The sequence below is a fragment of the Peromyscus maniculatus genome, chromosome 3, assembly GCF_049852395.1.
Source record: "Peromyscus maniculatus bairdii isolate BWxNUB_F1_BW_parent chromosome 3, HU_Pman_BW_mat_3.1, whole genome shotgun sequence".
Lineage (NCBI taxonomy): Eukaryota > Metazoa > Chordata > Mammalia > Rodentia > Cricetidae > Peromyscus > Peromyscus maniculatus.
In genome coordinates this window covers 145043485-145064968 of record NC_134854.1, presented here as the reverse complement: position 1 = coordinate 145064968, position 21484 = coordinate 145043485, and the positions used below count along the sequence as shown (strand labels likewise).

Genomic DNA, 21484 nt, shown 5'->3' with positions numbered 1-21484 from the left:
TGTTTCTTGTGTCCTTATTCAGATCTGGACCCTAGCACGTGTAGTTTTTCACTTTTCAGTTAAACCTTTTTGGAAACATCCTCATAGACACACTCAGATGCATTTCCAAGGAGATTCTAAATCCAAGTCGACAATGAAGGTTAACCATTTGTCTGGTATTTGATTTGTATTTCACATAGCCAACTCAAAATAGATTTATTTTCAGTTTTTATGTGTCTCTGTGGGTGCTCTTAGAGGCTCGAAAAAGTTGTTAGATCTGGAGCTGTAGTTACAGGTGAATGTGAGCCACACTCCTCCGCATGCATGCTGGGAACCAAAACTCGGGTCTTCTATAAGAGTAACAAGCTCTCGAATCTGCTGAGCTGTCTACAGCCCCCAAACACACAGCTCTTAAAATTTTATCCCTTAACTTGGCCATCTAATGTACTGTGCTCTGTCACCCACTGCGGGTAACAGCAGAGAATAAAACATGTGAGTTCTGTCTTTGGAGTTTGCGGTCTAGTTTCATTGATCACGGTACTTGTTTTTGTTTTTGAGATGGTTTCTCTGTGTAGCCCTGGCTGTCCTGGAACTCTGTAGTCTTTAGACCAGTCTAGCCTTGAACTCAGAGATCTACCTGCCTCTGCCACCACCGTCTGGCTGATCACAGCACTTTTTAATCTGCCAGTTTTCCCAGTAATGTCAGTAGAGTATCAAATTCTCACAAGCTATATACCAACTGAATCGATGAGTTGGCTAAACAGTCTTATATGTTTATGTGCCTGATTAATTTTACTCCCACAAAATGTCAGTATGTTATGAATTGTGACAAGAAAAATTAAAGCTACTCATTGTCTAAATGCTTCCTACTACTGTCTTCTGTACCTTTTCCCCTTCTGATGCTACTAGCTAGCTTCATGCTCTTAACAGCCATAAAGTCTGAAACAAAAACAGGGAATCGTGTGGTGTAAGACTACACACACACACACACACACACACACACACACACACACACACACAATCAAAAAACTGCATTTTGGAAGCCCGTGTAAATTTCTCTCAATAGTATTGGTAATTCTTCCCTAGATGTTTTGGAGTGCTCAGTTTTTAGCTTATTCCATCGACATATAATTTAGTCATCCTGTTGGACTACAGTAAATGAGTAGCTTTCACATTCCTTTATCAAAGCACAGTAATGTCTGGAAAGGAAATTTGGGGAGGAAGTTTGGCATTTGTCTTAAATGTGAGGACCTTTGAGCTACACTGTGCATTGTATCTCAGAAACTTTTGAAACTTTGTGCCATCTTCTATAGATACTTTGTAACAACCCTCTATTAAGAAAACATATTGGAATCTTTGTTTTGATTTTGGAGATCTTGTATAGTTGGCTATAGATGATAGACCAAAGGCTGGGAATTTAATAATGAAAGTTACATACAGTTTAAGTAAAAGGTAATGTTTTTTATGATTAGAGTTGGAAATGTGTAAGAACTTGTAGTTCGCTTAGGGTTTTTATTTCTTTTTTTTCTAAATTTCTTGTATTACAATAAACACTTTATAAACTTTTTAAGTGTAAAGTTTGTTTAAGGGCACTAAGGACATTTATTGTACAGAATCACCATTTATTTTCAGGATCTTTCCTGCAGAATTGAACCTCTACCCACTTGATGATAGTTCTTTGTAATGTAGCCCCTTGATAATTACCATTCTACATTCTGCCTCATGATTTTGACTAGTGTGGGTATCTCATACAAGTAAAACCATGCCTTGTTCTGTAATTGTCATATTTGATTTAACATAATATCCTCAATGTTCATTCAAGTTGTAACATTTGTCAAAGTTTCATTTTTATAAAGATTTATTATTTTTTTTTATCCTATGTGTATGATTTGCCTGCGTGTATATGTGTACCGCATATGTGTGGTTCCCAGTAGAGGCCAGAAGAGGGTGCCAGATCACCTGGAACTGGACAGAGCAGCAAGGGCTCTTAACTACTGAGTCTCCAATTTTAATTTCTTTTTAAGACTGAATAATTTTTTTTGTACACACCCACACCCACACTCCTACCCCTTTAGCCTACTTATTCATGTGTCAATGACATTTAGGTTGTTCCTACCATGTAGCTGTTAGGAATAGTGAATGCTACTGTGAGTAAAGGTGTATAGAGACCTATTTGGGATCCCTTTTTTTTCTGAGTTGTAGCCTAAGCTGGCCTCAAACTCATCATCCTTCTGCCTTAGCCCCCCTTGTGGTGGGAGCACAGGTCTATATCACTCACTGTACACACTGCTTCATTATGGTTTGGGCTTGCACTTCCCTTAGTGATGTTAAGCTTCTTATTCTTAGCATTTAAAAAATGGTTTATTTTAGTTGTGTTTATGTGTTTATTCATGGGCTAGTCAGAGGACAACTTGGGTTAGTACTCTTTCCATCCTGGGTTCCAGAAATGGAAGTTGGGTCATCAGGGTTATGGCAAGTGCCTTTATTTGTCAAGCCCTTTTGCTGGCCCACTCAATGACAGTGGAACATCAGATTGTGTTTGTCTTTGTATGCTGACACCATGTCTTGTTCTCTGTCTTCAGTTTAGTATTAGGTAGATATTTAGTATCATAGATATTTAAATATTAATATATATTGCTTAATTGACGCCTCACTCTACCCACTTGTTTTCTTATTTTTAGTCTATTTGGAGTTGTGATTAATTTTTGAGATGGAAGTTTGTTCTTTCTATTCTGTGCATATTTGTTCCTACTTGTCCTCACACACCTCCCCCTTCTCTGTCCCTGCTTTCACCATTAGCCCCTCTTCTGCTTTTATGTCACATGCATTTATTACCCTCTCTTTTCCTCCCTACCCCTTAAAGATTTCATCTTCCCTTCCATGGTCTCCTTTATAGTTCCATGACTCCTCCCATATGTGCACACATAAAAATTAGAACCTTGGATCTTCATACGAGAGAAAACAGTATTTGTCTTTCTGACTCTGGTTTATTTTATATAACATTCTAATTTCCAGTTCATTTTTCTCTGTAAATGCCACTTTTTACAGCTGAATAAAATTCCATTATGTGTGTCTGTATCACATTTCATTATTGATTCATCTAGACTTTGTTCCATTTCTTGCTCCTGTGAATACTATAGTTAATAAACATGGATATGCAGATATCTCTGGTAGGATTTAGAGTTCCTTGGGTATATATCCAGAGTGATATAGCTACGTCATATAGTTCCATTTTTTTGTTGGGTGGTGGTTGTTTTTTTGAAAACCTTCGTACTGTTTTCTGTAATTGCTGCGCCAGTTTGTATACAATAGTATACAGTAGTGAATAACCATTTCTCTTTTCACCTTATCAGCATTATTTGTTGTTTCTTTACTTAATGACCATTCTGAGTGAGGTGAGCTAGAATCAAAAGTAGTCTTTTTTTGTTGTTTGTTTGTTTCGAGACAGGGTTTCTCTATAGTCTAGAACTCTGTAGACCATAGTGGCCATGAACTCAGATCAGCCTGCCTGCATCACCACTGCCTGGTCCTCAAAAGTAGTTTTAATTTGCATTTCCCTGATGACTCACAGTATATTGGCCATTTTTGTTTCTTTTTGAGAACTGTCTTCAGTTCATTTGTCCTCACAACCTCCCACCCCCACCCCACCCCCTTTTTTTTTTTTGAGACAGGGCCTCTCATTAACCAATTTATTGATTGGAAAATTCTTTTTGTTGTTGTTTTGCTTTGTTTTTCAAGATAGGGTTTTTCTGTGAAGCCTTGGCTATCCTGGAACTCATTCTATAGACCAAGTGCTGGGATTAAAGATGTGCCACCACTGCCTGGTGATTGGAAGTTTTTTTAAAATTATTTTTATTTGTATTTATGAGTGCTTGCATGTATGTATATTATACCACGTGTATGCTTAATGCTGGTAGAGGCCAGAAGGCATCAGACCCTCTAGAACTAGAATTATGAATGGTTGCGAGGCACTATTTGGGCACGGGTAACTGAACCCATGACTGCTGTAAGAACAGCACATGCTGAGCCATCTCTTTAACCCAAAAGAACTTTTGAAGTTCTTTATACAGTCTAGATATTATCATCTGAAGTATAATTGGCAAAAATCTCTTCTATTCTGTAAGGCTGTCTTCACTTTGAATGTTTCTTTTGCTGTACTGCTTTTTAATTTCCATATAATCCTGTTTGTGCTACTTCTTGTGTTATTGGAATCCTTGTAAAGTTCTAACTTAATATTTTGAAGTGTTTCCCCTAACATACGGCTCAAGAATTCCTCTTAGAGCACTGGCAGACCCCAGTTTAAAGATGAATCTGCTGGGCATGGTGGATGCTGAGCTATATCATCAACTCTGGAATTTTTTTTCCTTAAATGTTTTCAGTCCTCAGTTGAATCACTAGAATGTGCAGATACAGAGGGCTGATATATTAAAGAACGTTTGCATAAATACAATTAGACCATCTGGCTTAGAGAACCAATGGAAGAGCCTGGCATGGTGGCACATGCCTTTAATCCCAACCTGGTCTACATAGCAGTATCCAGGCCAGCCAGGCCTACATAGTGTGACCCTGTTTCCAGCGGGGGAAAAACAACAACAACACATAGTTGGCATGATAAATGAACAGGAAAGGGTGCTTGCTGCCAAGTCTAGCAACCTGAGTTTGATCAGAACCCACATGGTGGAAGGAGAAAACTGACTCTGTCACATTGTCTTCTTTATGAGTGTATTGGCACATTAAATGTAATAAAAATATATACTCCCGAGTTATAGTGTGGTAGTGCTAGAGTATGGATATGAGAGTATACTGGGCATTTCTAATATGATATAGACTGCTAGAGGAAGGAGGAGTCCAGAAAAACAGCTTTGTCAAACCTCTCAGCCCAGAATATACTAAATGGGTAGGTCTAGAGTATATTTTTCAAGTAACAGGAAGTATAGGAGAATAGATTAACAATGAGGTGGTGCCCAAGGGCAGTGCTAAAATATTCTGGGTGTATGATGAATGAAGAGACTAGTGAAATTCAGGTGTCACAAAAGTAAAATTAACATTGTGTGCATGTGTGCCTTTGTGGAAGTAGCAAAGGAAAGATGGAAACAAATGGTGACTAAGCTTCTGCATTGAGTATCATAGTTAGGCTAGGTATGTCAGCCAGTGCTGGCCAGAAGAAAGGAGTCAATACATGAATGGATGATTGTGATGGATTGTAAGGTTGGTAAATCCAAATCTGTAAATATGGCTGACAGTCCATATACACATGAGTTGGAAGTTGCTGCCTTAAAGCACACTCCGCAGGTTGGAGGTGTAGAGGAAATTTTGGGACTTTTTCTGTGGACCCAAGTCTTGGCATAGTTTTTGCACTTAAGGAAGGTCTTCTTCAGTGCAAAATTCTTAATCCAGTTGATTGGATGAGGCTTTTTTCACATTTTGGAAGATAGTCTTTTAAGTCAGTAGATTATAGCTGTTAAAGACTTATACAAAATAACTTGGACATAGAGACCAGTATACGGTCAGACAGATGGGCATTATAACCTAGCCAAGCTGGTCTAACAGTTTGAATGGTCACAATGGGTGTGTGTGTGCAGAATATAGGTGCTAAAGCAGACATGTAAATTAGAAAGTATAAGCTCAATGAGGCAAGAGAGGATGGCATTTAGTTAAGGAAGCCCAGTAACTTCATTTCAATGGGATTTAAAATTCAGTCATGAGCTCATAATTGGAATGAGATACTTAGGTCTGCATTTCAATAACTGCTGAAATCTGGATGAAAATGACATTTCTAGGTAGTAGAAAATGGGTTTAGAATGAAAACCTGAGATTTATGGACAGGAGAGCTCTCAGAGACAAAGGAGACTCTTGAAGGAGTACCTGAAACTCAACGAATCATTTGTTAATCTCCACAAACCAATCTAGTGCCCATTTCTCACATAGAAGTGGATGGCATCACTTGGACAAGACGGTAGCCATTTCTGGATTGTTTAAATGGTATTAGAATTTTATTGTAGATTATAGTAGAGTGACATACAAATTCTGTTCCATAATGTACGGCCATCCCTTTCTATCCAGTTGAGGACTGGAAACATTTGAATAAAAGTCTGCATTGAATGTGTTTGACGTATACAGGCATTTGGATATTTGGTCCCTAATTGGTGGCACTATTGGGGTATGTTTAGGAGGCGTGGCCTTGCTGAAGGAAGGATGTCACTAGGGCAGGCTTTTGGGAGTATTAGACAGAGCCTTACTTGATTATTCCCAGTTTGCGCTCTCTGCCTGTGACCCAACATGTGAACTCCAGCTTGCTACTCCAGATGCCGTTTGCCACTTCCGACACTGTGATGGACTCGTATCTCTCTGGACTCCTAAGCCCTAATAGACTCTTTCTTCTAAAGTTAGTTGCCTTGGTCATGGTGTTTCATCATAACAGAAAAGTAACTGGTATACCCAGAAATAAGGTATATGAGAGAATGTTCATTGGTTATATGTAAATACCATTCCATTTTATATGAATGACGTCAGTATTTAGGATTTTGTATGCTAGAGAGTCTGAGTGGTGGCTCCTAGAAACAAATCTTCCTTGGTTACTGAGGGTTGAGTGTATATTTTTTTTTACCTAGCCTCTATTTTTAGATTCTGAACTCATGTATTAGAGCATTATATGGAATGAAAGATTCACTGTTTAAATTTATTATTTTTTATGTGTTCTTTGCACCTTGTGTGTGTACCTGCAGAGGTCAGAAGAGGACACCAGAAACCTGGAACTGGAGTTACAGATGATTGTGAGCCTACATTGTGTGGGTGCTGGGAATTGAACCTGGGTCCTCAGTAAGAACAAGTGCTTTTAACCAGAGTCGACTCTCCAAGCCAAGGAGTGAAAGGTTTTTTTTTTCTTGTAGAAGTGTTTTAATATCTTTAGAGAGTTCATTATGGCCCTGTTCCCTCTTTTCCTCCCTTCAGCCCCGTCCGGAAAGGTTTTGCTAGTGCTGCTGAACCCTGCCATCCTCCCCTTCTAGTTCTTTTTTTTTCTGCTCGAGACCACACACCCTGGAAGAGGGAGGGGATGTGGTATCCTTGATTTACTTTTTCTTTTTTGTGATGTTACAAAAGCTTGTCTTATTCTGTAGTGGATAATTGTATCTTTTTGTGTTCATGAGCTCTGTTTTCATGAGCTCTGTGTGTTTATAAGGTTCAAGGATTTTAACTTTGAATTTTGAGAACATTTGTTTATTAAGGAGATAGTAAGAATTAGAATGCTAAGCTTTAGATCCTAGAGTGTTTTAGTTGAAATTATTTGAAAGCTAAAAAAGAAAGTACTTTTAGCTTTTACTGTAGTGTGAGAATTAAAATTTTGAGAAAGTAAAATCATACTCTAAAAATACTTTAAAAAGGAGTCTAGAGCTAGGTATGGTGACATTTGCCTGTATGCCACCAGCACTGGGAGATGGGGTTAGGGCAGGAGGAGGGTGGATTGAAGTCAACCAGCTTGAGCTACATACTGAGATCCTTTCTTTAAAAACAAATCTAGGCAGTCTTAAACACTGAAACAAATGACTTTCCCATGATGAAGGGAATAAGTGAAGAACTTCATTTCTTTCTTTCTTTTTTTTTAAGATTTATTTATTTATTTCATATACAGTGTTCTGCCTGCATGTGTCCCTTCAGGCCAGAAGAGGGCACCAGATCTCATTACAGATGGTTGTGAGCCACCATGTGGTTGCTGGGAATTGAACTCAGGACCTCTGGAAGAACAGCCAGTGTTCTTAACCGCTGAGCCATCTCTCCAGCCCCCAAAGGACTTCATTTCTTGTTTTTTGGTTTTTCGAGACAGGGTATCTCTGTGTAGCTTTGCGCCTTTCCTGGAACTCACTCTGTAGACCAGGCGAACTCACAGAGATTCGCCTGCCTCTGCCTGCCAGAGTGCTGGGATTAAAGGTGTATGCTACCACTGCCCTGCAAGATTTACTTTTTTACTGATGGCAAAGTGCCTTTACCTGCTAAAGCCATCTCACTAGCCACAATATTTACTATTTTAAAAGATAAGAGTCTCTGTAAAACGAAATGGCTATCTAATAAATGTAGCACGAATCTTAAATGGTCTTATAAGAACCCGGAGACAGGTATTGGGGTGAACGCTGGAAGATCAGAGAAGCAGAACAAGCCACAGTGACATCACCTTGCCAGTTCCTCAGCTGATCCTGTTTCCTCAGACTGCTAGCCTCTGAGTCCTGATCCAAATGGATCTCAGCTGAACTGCTTCTCAAAAGCCTGAAAGCTTAACCAGCTCTAGTTCCTGGTCCTCATGCCTTATATACTTTTCTGCTTCCTGCCATTACTTCCTGGGATTAAAGGCGTGAGTCACTATGCCTGGCTGTTTACAGTGTGGCTTTAAACTCACAGAGATCTGGATGGATCTCTGCCTCCCAAGTGATAGGATTAAAGGTGTGCGTGCCACCATTTTCTGGCCTCTATATCTAGTGGCTGTTCTGTTCTCTGACCCCAGATAAGTTTATTAGGGTGCACAATATTTGGGGGAACACAATATAACCACAAATAAAATCTGTGGGAAAATACAGGTGTAAAGTAAATGGAATGTCAGCAAATGTCTATAAGCATAGTAGTCCCACCCACCCTTTTTTTTTTAAAACAGAATCTTACTAAAAGGGATGAAACAGTGAAGCTAGAAATAGGCAGTCAGATTAAGTGTATTCCTAGAAAGAATTAATACAAATATTAATACAATATTAATATAGGGAAATTGTAATGGAAGTAAGCTGTGTGCCCTGTTGTGCTGCCAGCTTCCCCAGGGGAAGATGGAGAAATCTTTCTGGAGGATGTCCAGATTTTTAGTGGTATACCAGCAGGGAGAAGGCATAGTGTTTCTCTTCTGTTTTTGTTTGAAGCAGGGTTACTGGGGCTGGCCTTAAAATCTCTGTGCAGCTAAGGATGACACTGAGTTCCTGAGCCTCCTGTGTCTGCCTCCCTCCACCCCTGCAAAGTACTCGGGTTAGCTGGAAGTGTCTCTCTCCACTTCTTGTTTGTTTAGTTAGCATAAAACTACATTTATTTGTGAATTCTAGAAATCTGTATGATTTCATCAATCTCATGTGTATTTTCTTTTCCATCTAGATAAAATTTTATATTTAAATAATCCAGAAAAGGAAGCGCAAGCAGATCGAGATGTGTAGCTCCGTGGCTGCCAAGCTGTGGTTTTTGACAGATCGACGAATCAGAGAAGACTATCCGCAAAAAGAGATCTTACGAGCTCTGAAGGCCAAATGTTGTGAGGAAGAATTGGACTTTAGGGCTGTAGTGATGGACGAGGTGGTGCTGACAGTTGAGCAAGGAAATCTGGGTAAGACTATACAAGTGCTCTTTCAGATTTTGTTTAGAATGCTGTGAGTTGAAACTCTGGAATAATGAGAAGAAGTGAAGTCATAACAGCCTTATCATAAGGGCCATCACTCACAGGTAGTCTGTTTACAGAGACAAGAGCACTAGTATTTCCTAAATTATAGTATGTATGGAAGAGTGGAAAGGAAACTAGAATAAAAACTTTCTAGATTTATGAATATTTAGCTATCTGCCAGGCATAGTGGCGCATGCTTTTAATTCCTGTCTCTCTCTTTTTCTCCTCGAGACAAGGTTTCTCTGTGTAGCCCTTGTTGTCTTGGCTCTATATATAGACCAGGCTTGCCTCGAACTCAGATCCACGTCTTCCTCTGCCTCCCCCAATGCTGGGATTAAAGGAGTGTGCCACCACTGTCTAGCTGAGAAACCCTGTCTTAAAAAAGATAAAATAAATAATTTTTTTAACTTATCTACAAAATTTAAATTCCTTTTACTTATCTACAAAATTTAAAGTACTTGTAAGGAAATTTGTAATTCACTAATGGGAATTCTGTTGATTAATTAGTTTCCATGTGATTCTTATTTTCATTTTCCTTTAGATAATATCTGCAGCATTAATTGAAATAACTTATTACTTTAAAAATACCAGTAGTGTTGTCTGCACACCTTTAATCCCAGCACTTGGGAGGCAGAGGCAGGTGGATCTCTGAGTTCAAGGCCAGCGTGGTTCTACAAAGAGAGTTCTAGGATGACCAGAGCTGTTAGAGAAACCCTGTCTTAAAAAAAATAATACAAAACAACAACAACAAAAAGGATTTGACTCAGCTGGTGATACATGTATTTCTAGTGTTTCACATGTGTTCAGAAAATAGCCTGGGCATGGTGGCTCATTAGAGTTGAGGCCAGAGTTCAAGGACAGTATGAGCTACAAACAAAAATATCCCTACAAACAAAAATAAATATAATAAATAAATAAATAAATGAACCAGTTGGTAGCCTTTGGTTTTCTAACCTTTAAAAATGTCTGTTAAGTAACCAAAATTTGGGGGGTAGACTTGGGCATCACTCTGATGGTTAGTGTTGTCAGCTTCACAGGATCTAGAATTTTTTCGAGGAGATGCGCTTCAGTGCATTCCTGTGAGGTGTCTTCTTAACTAGGTTAGTTCATCTGGCAAAGCCCACACTAACCGTGAGCAGGCCATTCCTTGGGCAGGGATCCTTCATTAATGGTCCTCTTATGGATCCAGATATTTTTAGATTATTTTATTTTATGTGCATGGGTGTTTTGTCTATATATATATATATATATATATATATATATATATATATATATATATATATATATGTGTGTGTGTGTACCATGTGCATGCCTGGTGCCTGCGGAGGTCAGAAGAGTGCATTGGATTCCATGTTGGTGCTGGAAATTGAACCCTGGTCCTCTGCAAGAGCAACAAGTGTCCTTCACTGCTGAGCCACCTCTCCAGCCTTTTATACTATATTAAATGCCATCCTCTTGTAGCGAGGTAAAGAAACAGCTTTCACAGAACTCTCTTTCTCTCTCTTTTTTTTTTTTAATTAAAAATAATGTTCTTCAGGATTTTCTCCTTTGGAACATTTTCCTCATTATATGCCTAATTGCAAAGCAACAAGACCAAAAACTATAATGTAACCCTAAACTGGAGTTGGTTGGCTCAACTGGCCTGTGGGTTTCTGTCCTTGGGCTGCCGGTTTTATATTTTCCCTGCTTATCTCTTAGTTTTACTGACTGTGGTTTGGACTTCAGGCTCCCTGATTCATTTCAAAGCCACCCTGTTTGATAGCAAGTCTCCTTGTTTTCAAAATTGGCATACTTGGGTCAAACTCTTGTGTCAGCTGACCTGTAAGTAGAAAGGGGAATGAAAACAACCTTCATCAAACAAGTGGTTGCTTATAATGTGGGATATTGTAGACCAGGCCACCTCATTTCTGCTTGCTTATAATGTGGAGTGTTGTAGACCAGACTGCCCTGAAACATCTGACCCCCTACTTCACCCCTCAGTGCTGAGATTAGTGGCATGGGATACCTCTTGTGGCCCTCCTAGATGTAATTTATATGGTATTAATATTTTTATGAGTTTTCTGCTCTGAAATGGCACCTGACATTAATTTGAGGAAAAGTCATAGTTATTATTTAAAATACTGTTTATTTTTTAGTTACATGTAATTTATGCTACATATGAATTACACTTCTTGTTGCCATCCTGTAGTTTTTAGATAATCTTTCTTTAAAAAAAAAAAAGAAAAGAAAATTACTTTTTATTTTTGGATGATTGCCATGATTATCAAGTTCTGAGATTAATTTCTCTGCTAAGTCCAGTGTAGTGAAGTTTCTATCAAAGACTTTTTTAAATTAGTGTTTTCCATATGTACAACTTTTTGTTTGTTTCTGCCTGTTCCTGCATGCTTTCTGCTTTTTCCATAGAAAGTCTTAAACTGGGGCTGGATTGATGGCTCAGTAGTTAAGAGCTCTTCCAGAGGAGTTGAGTTCAATTCCCAGCACCCACATGGCAGCTCACAACTGTCTGTAACCCCAGTTCCAGGGGATCTGACACCTTCACACCAATGCACATAAAATAAAGTTAAATTATTTAAAAAGAAAGGAAGTCTTATACTGTCAGTCATAGTGCTTTGACTCTAGCCTAGGCTGACTTGGAACTCTGTGTAGCTCAAATTGGCCTAAAAGTTGTGGGGATTCTCCTGTCTTAGCCTCCTGTGTGCTGGGGTCACAGGTGTGAGCTACTGTGCCCAGCTTCCTAGTGTTTTAAAATCTGACACTCTGTGGCACCTGACTGGTTCTGATGCTTGTTTGCTTTCTTCAGACTATTTTTTTATCCTTCTCTTGGTGTACTAAAAACTCCAGCCAAGATCCTCAACTTTAGGGAGAAGTGGGCTTATTTTTAGCCTGCTGTTCAGTACAGCTTTGGAGGCAAGTCAAGGCAGGAACTTGAAATTGCTAGTGGTATTCACAGTCACAGGTAGAGTGAATGAATGGATGCTGAAGTTGTCCTTTGTTCTGAGAGTGAATCCACCTGGCAGTTCCATCACACTAGGAAGCAGGAAGCAGGGAGAAGGGACCTGGTGACCCCTCCCTTTCCTTCTAAGAGGTCATGTACAACAGCAAGAAGCGCTGCCTCCTTGGACCTATAGCCCAAAGCCATGGGCGGAGCAAATGCCACTGCACTGTCCCTTATTGAGACTCTTACCAGGTGATTCTAGGTTATTAGCATTTGTCTGAAGGCGAAAATTATGTAGAAATTCATCTTCAGATTTTATGATTGCCATCTCATTCTTTAGTGGTGAGCTTCTAATCCCCTTTCATGCCAGGGAGAAGTTAAAAAGTGGAGGTATGGGTTATGAGCAGACGGTACCCAGTGTGAGCACCTGAAAGGGCAGTGTGAACGCTTTAGTTTAGAAAATGTTACTTTGTGTTCTTACTTTTTTGCTGTCAGCCATATTTTTATATTTATACTAATACAAATCATAGTTGAGGCACATGACCTGTTCCTGTTTTTGTTTGTGATTTCTGGCTCTAACTTGTACCCACAGTATCTTTTTTATAGAATGAAAAGTTGTTCAGGAAAGGATTAATCATGACATTTCTTAAACCATTTTAAGAAGGAAGTGAGAATAAAATCTCTAGTGTAATTTTAAGTGATGGAAGACATTTATGTTAAACAATATGCAAAAATCTTGATTTTTTTTTTTTAAAAGGTATGAATTTTATATATACTTAGATGACCATCGAGAAAAGTAATAGTACCCAGGGTGGTGGGTGGAAGGTAAAATGTATCTTGACGTTTTATATTTGAGTGTTTTAAGCAACATGTATTATTTTAAAATCAAAAGTTTTAAAATCAAAAATTTTAAGGAGTAATTCATATAAAAATCTTTCCTGTATTGCTTATTGCCTTCTTAAATTCAATTTAAAAATTCATCATAGAAGCAGATGAACTCAAAAACCCACACAAAACACAAAGTAGGAAGAAAATTGCATGGAGTACAGTGTTGAAATTTCCTATTCTACCTTATTTTTACTTTGTTGCCAGTCACTATCGAAGTCAGCCCAGTCATTTACTCTTTCAGAAATTTTGTATTTATATATGTGCAAATAAACTTATTCTCAAATGTCCCCTTAATAGTTCATTATATGTTTGCTTTTTCATTTCTGAATGTAAATATATTATGCCATCTCTTTAAATGGTAGTGTATATTATACTGGTGTGTATAATTTAGTTAATAAGTCAGTTGAGATTTTTGCTTTTCTTAGAGAAGAATGTCTCTATTCTGGTCTAGTATTAACAACACAATGCATTTGATTTTGAGATATAAACTTTGGTATTTTATTTTAATTTATTTATTTTGGTTTTTTGAGACAATGTTTCTGTCACCTGACTATCCTGGAACTCACTCTGTAGACTAGGCTAGTCTGAAACTCACAGATTGGCCTCTCCCTCCCAAGTGCCGGGATTAAAGGTGTGCATCACCACCGCCTGGCTTGCTTTGGTATTGTATTGTTCCTTTATATTATTATTACTTTTTTTACATTTAAAAATATTATTTAGATTTGAGATTATAATATAATCACATTATTCCTTTTTCTCTTTCCTCCCTCCAAACCCTCATATCCTTGATCTCTCAAATTCATGTCCTCTTTTCATTAAGTATTGGTACATGAATGTGTGTGTATGTGTGTGTGTGTGTGTATACATACATATTCCTAAATACATAAAATACAACCTGCTCAGTCTATGTAATGCTAACTTGTATGTTTCCTTAGTACTGACCATTGGTATTGGGAAACTAGTGTGCTCTTTCTTGGGAAAGACTATTTTTCCGGCTCTCAGCATTCCTTAGTTGCCTGTAGTTCTTTGTTTAGGGTTGAGGCCTCTTGGGCTTTCTCCTGTCCACATTAGCATGTCTATTGCTATTGCCCTTATTCAGCTCATGTTTAAACAGTCATGTTGATGAAACTTAATGGGTGTAGTTTCTGACATTACTAGGAGACACAGTCTTACAGCAAACTCCTTGATCCTTTGACTCTTAAAATCTCATGGTCCCTTCACTTACAGTGATCCCTGAGTCTTAAATTAAGTGCTGCAGAGTTGTTTGTAGATATGTCCATTGTGATTGAGCGCCATAACTCTTTAATTTGATTGGTTGTGGTTTTCTATAATGGTCTGTCTGTTGCAAAGAGAAGTTCCCTGATGAAGGGTAAAGACTACACTTATCTGTGGGTGTAGAGACAAGGATTTATAGTATAGACTGTAGGTTGTCCTGCAAGACCCATGAGTTCACTAGCCCTGGGTAGTTGGCTAGGTTTCTGATACTAGCAATGACTTCCCCTTTGTTGAGTGGACCTTAAGTTTAGCTAGAGAGCTGTCAGTTACCACCAAATTATACATGACACTACTGCACTCTTAGCATTATTGTGCTATGCTAGTCATTGTTGTTCATAGGTGTCATATCTGGGTAGAACTGTTTTGCTTCTCTCCTTTGGAAGCTTGCACGACACCTTCTGGTATCATGGAAGTTGGTCCTCAGGGAGGAAGCTTTCAGGTCTGTTCCAGTTCAGGAGCCTCTTGACCCTGTCTTGGTGTCTTCAGCAATAGGGAATTACTTGTACTTCTAGGAAGCAACCAACAGCAGTAGCAATAGCCTATAGTGATTTTGGGTCTCTTGGACAACCCTGGCCGACAAATCAGAAGAGGGCTTCTCATGTCTGGCGTTGGGCTTTTTGTTAGGTGGTCTTTGCCTCTAGGAGGGAGCATTGTCAGCCCAGATAAGAAAATTTTATTTAAACTATATATGTATATTTATACCTAAACACATGAATCCTATAGGCTTTTCTTGATCACTAATAGTATGATTCCTTATGGCGTTTTCAGACACCCTTAACCATTATTCCCCTCCCCTCTCTTTCTACTGTGACTGTCTTCCTTCTTCCCTAATTAGAGCCCCATCTTGTTTTTCCCATGCCCCTGATGCAGTTGTCTGTACTCTGCTATTCCCCACTTTATTGCTCCCTACCCCACCCTCCACTCTGGCAGTGAACCCTTTTTTACTTTCCTGGTTTCTTGTGGTTACTCTGGAAAATGTAGTCACATTTGGATTTGGAGCTGGAAGATTTGGAGCTGGAAGGCTCAGCTAAGAGAGAAGATGCAATTTTTTCTCAATATGATCTTAGTTTCATTATTTTCCCACAAAGTTCATTATTTCATTTTTGTTTTTTACTGCAGAAAAGCATTCCACAGTGTGCATATACCACATTTTCATTAACTATTTGTTGGTTGAAGGACATTCAGGTTATTTCCATTTTCTAACTATTGTTTTGTTATTTTCCTAATTGGTAGGGACAGTGAACATCTTTGTTGTTGTTTCGTGGTTCCATAAGAGTTTTTGGATAGTTTTTTCTATTTTGTGAAGAATGAGATGGGGATTTTGGTTGGAATTACATTGAATCTAACTTTTTCTAAATTATAAATAAATTACATAAAAGAACTTACAAAGAAAAACTAGGACCTCATTCTCTAGTCCTGGCCTTGAACGCCTAGAGATTCTTCTGCCTCAGTCTCATAAGTGATAGAATTGCTGGATTGAGCCACCATGTCCTTCCTCTTTTGTGTTGCATACTCCTTCCAGTGGTTTTAACTTTTTTTTTTTTTTTTTTTTTTTTTTTTTTTTGGTTTTTCGAGACAGGGTTTCTGGCCTCCAACTCACAGAGATCCGCCTGCCTCTGCCTCCCGAGTGCTGGGATTAAAGGCATGCGCCACCACCGCCCGGCGGTTTTAACTTCTTTATTATTTCTTTTTTCAGGTCTACGGATCAATGGAGAGCTAATCTCTGCCTACCCACAGGTGGTGGTAGTCAGAGTTCCAACCCCATGGGTGCAGAGTGATAGTGATATTACTGTTTTGCGCCACCTAGAGAAAATGGGGTGCCGATTGATGAACCGACCTCAAGCTATCCTGAACTGTGTTAATAAATTCTGGACATTTCAAGAGTTAGCAGGCCATGGTGTACCTCTGCCAGATACTTTTTCTTATGGTGAGATCACAAATGAGAATGTATAATTGAGGGGGAGGGGGCCTAGAGAGATGACTCAACAGGTAGTCATCTTGTGAAGAGTGCTTGCTTCACAAACATGAGAATCTGAGTTCAGATCTCTGGCACTCACGTAAAAGATGGGTATAGCCATGTGTCCTATAACCACACTGCTGTGGATGGTGGACAGGAAGATCACTGGGTGTTGCTGGTTGTCAGCTCCACTTTCAGTGAGAGACCCTATCTTGGGGAATAAAGCACTTTCTAGTGCTAGATCAAGACACCTAGCATCCTTCTGACGTACACATACATTAATGCATGCGTCGTACACACACAGAGAAACATAGTAAAGTGTTTAGTATTCCATATTTAACTGGTAGAATAAATAACTGATGCTAACTATAACGTTTAAACAATTATATCTCTATTCCAATAAAACTTTCTTGTAAAATCAAACAGTAGGCCAGAAATTAGCCCACAGGTCTTGGGTTTGAGGTAAAAGACAGCTGTTCAGTATTTCTGTTTTATGTCTTTGTTATCATTTTCATACTCTTTAAGAAAATGACCTCATTAAAGAAGATGGGCAGTATGCTTTAAAGTAGCACTCAACTGTTCTCTGACAAAGGGTCATTTTAAGTCAGTTTGATGTGCATTAATACTAAAGTGAAATATAGTAATTTATACAGCCAATAAACTGAAAAAGTTTCCAATCCTTTTGGACTTGATCACCTGCCAATAACAAATGTGTCACAAGAGGCACATTTTGAGTAACACTGCTATAAATATTATGCTAATTTTCTGCCCTTCCATTTGGAAAAGAATGATATGAGAATGATATGCTTTTCTTTTTCTTTTTTTTTTTTTTTTTTGTTAATATTTTGTTTGTTCGAGGCTGTTGGCCTTGAACTTGCTGTGTAGATCAGGTATTCTTCAAATCCTCCAGCCTTTCCTTCTTTAGTGCTAGAATTACAGGATTGTGCCACCACACCCAGCTTTCTACAAAAATAATAGTTTTCTACAAAAGCATTTCTTCAAATAATGTTCAATAGAATACTTGGAAATTTAATGAGGTTTTAAAATGAATTCCTTATCTTACTATAAAGAACAGAACCCCATATGTGTGCGTTTATATAATTACTGCTTTTAGTATTTACATAGGACAAAATTAGTGTGAATCACTTAAAGGCTGATTTTCTAATGCTCTTGGGGTTTTAGTTTGGGAAGGAGAAAAGGGCTCACTAGCTAGTAAATTGTACCTTTAATGGTGAGGGATTAAAATTTTATAAGTGGATAATCTTAATTCAGTAAATTGCAAATTGTTCCTATTGTACTGGTGTCCCCAGGCCTTTTCCTGTCTTAGTTTTTTCTGTGATCGTACTGATTGTTTTTACACTTACAGACAGTTCCCCTCAGTTTGCTGCTCTGTCATTTTCTTCTGAGCAGTGGAAACAGTAAGACGCAAGTAAGAGTGGCCAGGCGTGGAATGAATGTGTCTTTAGTCCCAGCACTCAGGAGGCAGAGGCGGGCGGGTCTCTTTACATAGCGAGTTCCAGGACAGTCAGGGCTACATAGAGAAACCCAGTTTCGTATAACCAAAAAACAAAACAAAGCAAAAAAAAACTCCACAAAACAAAAAGCAAAACTATACTGGACCTAGTGGTACAGGCCAGTAATCCCAGCTACACAGGAGGTGGAGGCAGGGGAATCACATGTTAAAGCACAGCTTGGACTACAGAGTGAGTTCAGGTCCAGTTTGGCAACTTAGTGAAACTTTGTCTAGAGTAAGAAATGAAAAGAGGGCTGGAGATAGAGCTCAGTTGATCTTTGGGTGCTTAGCATAAATGAGACTGTGGGTTAAATCCTTGCTGCTGCAAACAGAAGCACTGACACTAGAACAGATGTGCTTATGGGATACAACAGAGGACTCAGACTCATTTAGTACAGCCGTCTGACTCTCACAGAAAGGATGGCCAAGAACGTGCACTGGAGAAAAGACAGACCATTGCCTGCTGGGAAATCTAGATAGCCACAAGTAGAAGAAACTAAATCTATCTCACCCTGCAGAAAAATCATTTCAGAAATGATCAGAATCTTAGTGTGAGACCTGAAACCATGTAACCACTAGAGGAAAACACTTTAAGATATAGGTGTAGATAATTAATTAATTAATATCTCTCTCTCTCTCTCTCTCTCTCTCTCTCTCTCTCTCTCTCTCTCACACACACACACACTCACTCACTCATACACACACACACACACACACACACACACACCCGTGTAGTTCTTAAATTTTTAAAATTATTTTATGTGTATGGGTGTTTTATCTGCATGTATGTCTGGGCACCAGGTGAGTGATGTTTGTGGAGACCAGAAATGGGTGTTGGATCCTCTGCAGCTGGAGTTTTGGACAGTTGAGAACTGTTGTGTGGGTGCTGGGAATTGAACTAGGTCATCATGAAGTGTAGCTAGGGCTTTTAACTACTGAGCCACCTTTCTATCCCCCAAAGGTGCTGTTTTCAATAGGTAGTCATTTATACGTAATTTCTTCAAGACAAACAGAAATTAGTCATCAGTCTTTTGCTTTCACCTCCCTTGTCCTGTGCTTTAAAATTGGTCCCAGCATACTTTTGCTATTAGTCTTAAATTTATTTTGTCTCAAACCAGGTGGCCATGAAAACTTTGCTAAAATGATTGACGAAGCAGAAGTGTTGGAGTTCCCAATGGTGGTGAAGAACACTCGGGGTCATAGAGGTGCGTAAAATTTGCTACATAGTTTTGAAATTGCTGTTGCAAATTAACAATTTAAGAGCAACCAACAAGTGTTTGAGACCACAAACGTGTAAAAGATTTCTACAAGTTCACTTTGGTGAGATGCAATTTCTGTTTAGAGGTTATGGTAGAGATAAAACATGCATGACTAGATCTCAAATTAATGTTTCATTTCAGCAATGCATAGTCTCTTAATTTTCTTAACACAAGCTCATTTGGCACTCTCCAAGGCACAGTGAAATTAAAAGCATTTTAAATCTTAAAATATATTTTTCTGTCCTGAGTGCAACTTTAGATTGTAAAAAAATGAAACTTAGTTAGCTGAACTTGGAGTCTTCAAGTTACATACCTGTATCATAAAACTGAGGTTAGGAATTTGTGCAGAGAGTTAACCATGGTCCTGGGTTATCAGCCAGACCTAACAAGAAAGACTGGCACAGCAATTAGGTTGCTTTGCACCTTGGTTCAACAAATCAGACAGCTGGCTAGTCTGTCCTTGTGAACTAGACTGCTTTTTCTAGGAATAGTTTATCTTAAAAACCATTAGCAAGGCACCTGGTCTAATCTAAAGCTACTTTGAAGCTAGTACCACTTAATTGTGTTCAAAAAACCTTTGACTTTATATCTTCCGAAGGACCTGGGTTCAATTCCCAGTATCCACATGCAGCTCACAACAATCGATTACTCCAGTTCCAGAGTATCTGACACCTTCACACAAACATACATGCAGGCAAAACTCCAGTGACCATAAAAAAAAAATTATTTTTAAAAAAAGACGTACCTCCTTTGGAATAAAAATAGAGCAAGGAACAGATTGGAGAATTCAGAAACATTTAAGTCTATGATACTGCTATGTTAGTGTATTGTAATCATAGAATGTTAATATGTAATAATATATGTGTATTTTAACTCAGAGGGAAAGGGTTTGCTAAAGAATGAGGTTAACATTGGCTAATCTTTGGAGGAATACAATGTAGCTCCTCTTTCTCATAAACCCAAAATGAAATAGTTAGCCACAAGAATTTGTTTGGGGAAATAATAGATGATTATTAAGTTTGACCCCATATATTTTCACATTGTCTTACAAATCATAATTAAATCACTTTAGTCAATACTTATAGCAAAGAATACTTTAAAAACACACAAGTATAATTGCTTCTAAAAGAGTATATGGAACCCAAGAATGTGTATTTATCACTATCCACAATTTCATGACTTGCATGTGTTGTATATTTTTATTCTTTTTAAATCCTAGGCAAAGCTGTTTTCTTGGCACGAGATAAACATCATTTAGCTGATCTAAGCCATCTTATTCGGCATGAAGCTCCATATCTGTTCCAGAAATACATTCAAGAGTCTCATGGAAGGGATGTGCGAGTCATTGTTGTGGGAGGCCGCGTTGTTGGCACCATGTTACGTTGTTCGACAGATGGAAGGATGCAAAGCAATTGTTCACTAGGTAAAGACAAATGCAGAGCCTTTCTGTTGGTATATAAAGTGAACATGCTTTCCACATGGAAATTGTAGCCCTACTGTCATTGTTGGTTTTCTCCTTATTGAATTAGATTTCACTGATTATGAATTTATTTTTTGTGATAACTTAAATTTTTCCATTTCTGTCAAGCTTTTCATGCATGTATATATTGTATTTAGCATATTCCTCATACACAGCCCCTTCTACTTGCCTTGCCTCTCTCTTCTTCCATTGGTCCCCTTGTCACCTTAGGACCTCTGCAGGAGCAACAAGTGCTTTTAACTACTGAGCCGTCAAAGTGGGCCTTGTCACGTCATCCAGTGCTGGGATTAAAGGCATGTGATTGATCCCACACCTGGCTACCATTCCCCCTGTTAACTTGGATTTTAATAAGCTCTACAAGTTCTAGAAATTTTCTGTTGTTCGTTATAAAGTGTTTTTTGTTTGTTTGATTTGGTTTTTGGAGACAGGGTTTTTCTGTGTAACCCTGGCTGGCCTTTAACTCAGAGATCCATCTGCCTCTGCCTCCTAAATCCTGGGATTAAATGTGTGCACCACCACCACCTGGCTCTGTGTGTGTGTGTGTGTGTGTGTGTGTGTGTGTGTGTGTGTGTGTGTGTGTGTGTGTGTGTGTGTGTTTTATCTGTGCACCATGTGCCCACAGAGGCCTGAAAAGGGTATTGGATCCCCTAGAGATGCAGTTACAGTTGTGAGCTACTATGTGGGTGCTGGGAATCCAGGCTCTGTCAGAGCAATCAGTGTTCCCAACTGCTGAGTCATCTCTCCAGTGTCTCCTCCCCATTGCTCTCTTTGTTACCGCCTCTCCTCCATCTATTTATT

At 38.7% G+C, this 21484-nt stretch overlaps 1 protein-coding gene across 11 annotated transcripts in view; it reads left to right on the top strand.

Moving 5' to 3' along the window:
* Positions 1–21484, top strand: part of Rimklb (ribosomal modification protein rimK like family member B) — a 39493-nt gene that overhangs the window by 3614 nt on the left and 14395 nt on the right. For 10 of the 11 annotated variants that reach the window (XM_076567900.1, XM_076567897.1, XM_076567902.1 and 7 more), the window contains exons 2-5: positions 9100–9325; positions 16174–16404; positions 19066–19152; positions 20426–20629. In XM_076567900.1, coding sequence (XP_076424015.1) covers positions 9151–9325; positions 16174–16404; positions 19066–19152; positions 20426–20629 — 697 coding nt within the window. In that variant the 5' untranslated portion in view covers positions 9100–9150. Of the gene's footprint in view, positions 1–6704; positions 6852–9099; positions 9326–16173; positions 16405–19065; positions 19153–20425; positions 20630–21484 lie in introns of those variants that run through there. The other variant, XM_042274059.2, reaches the window with a different exon arrangement.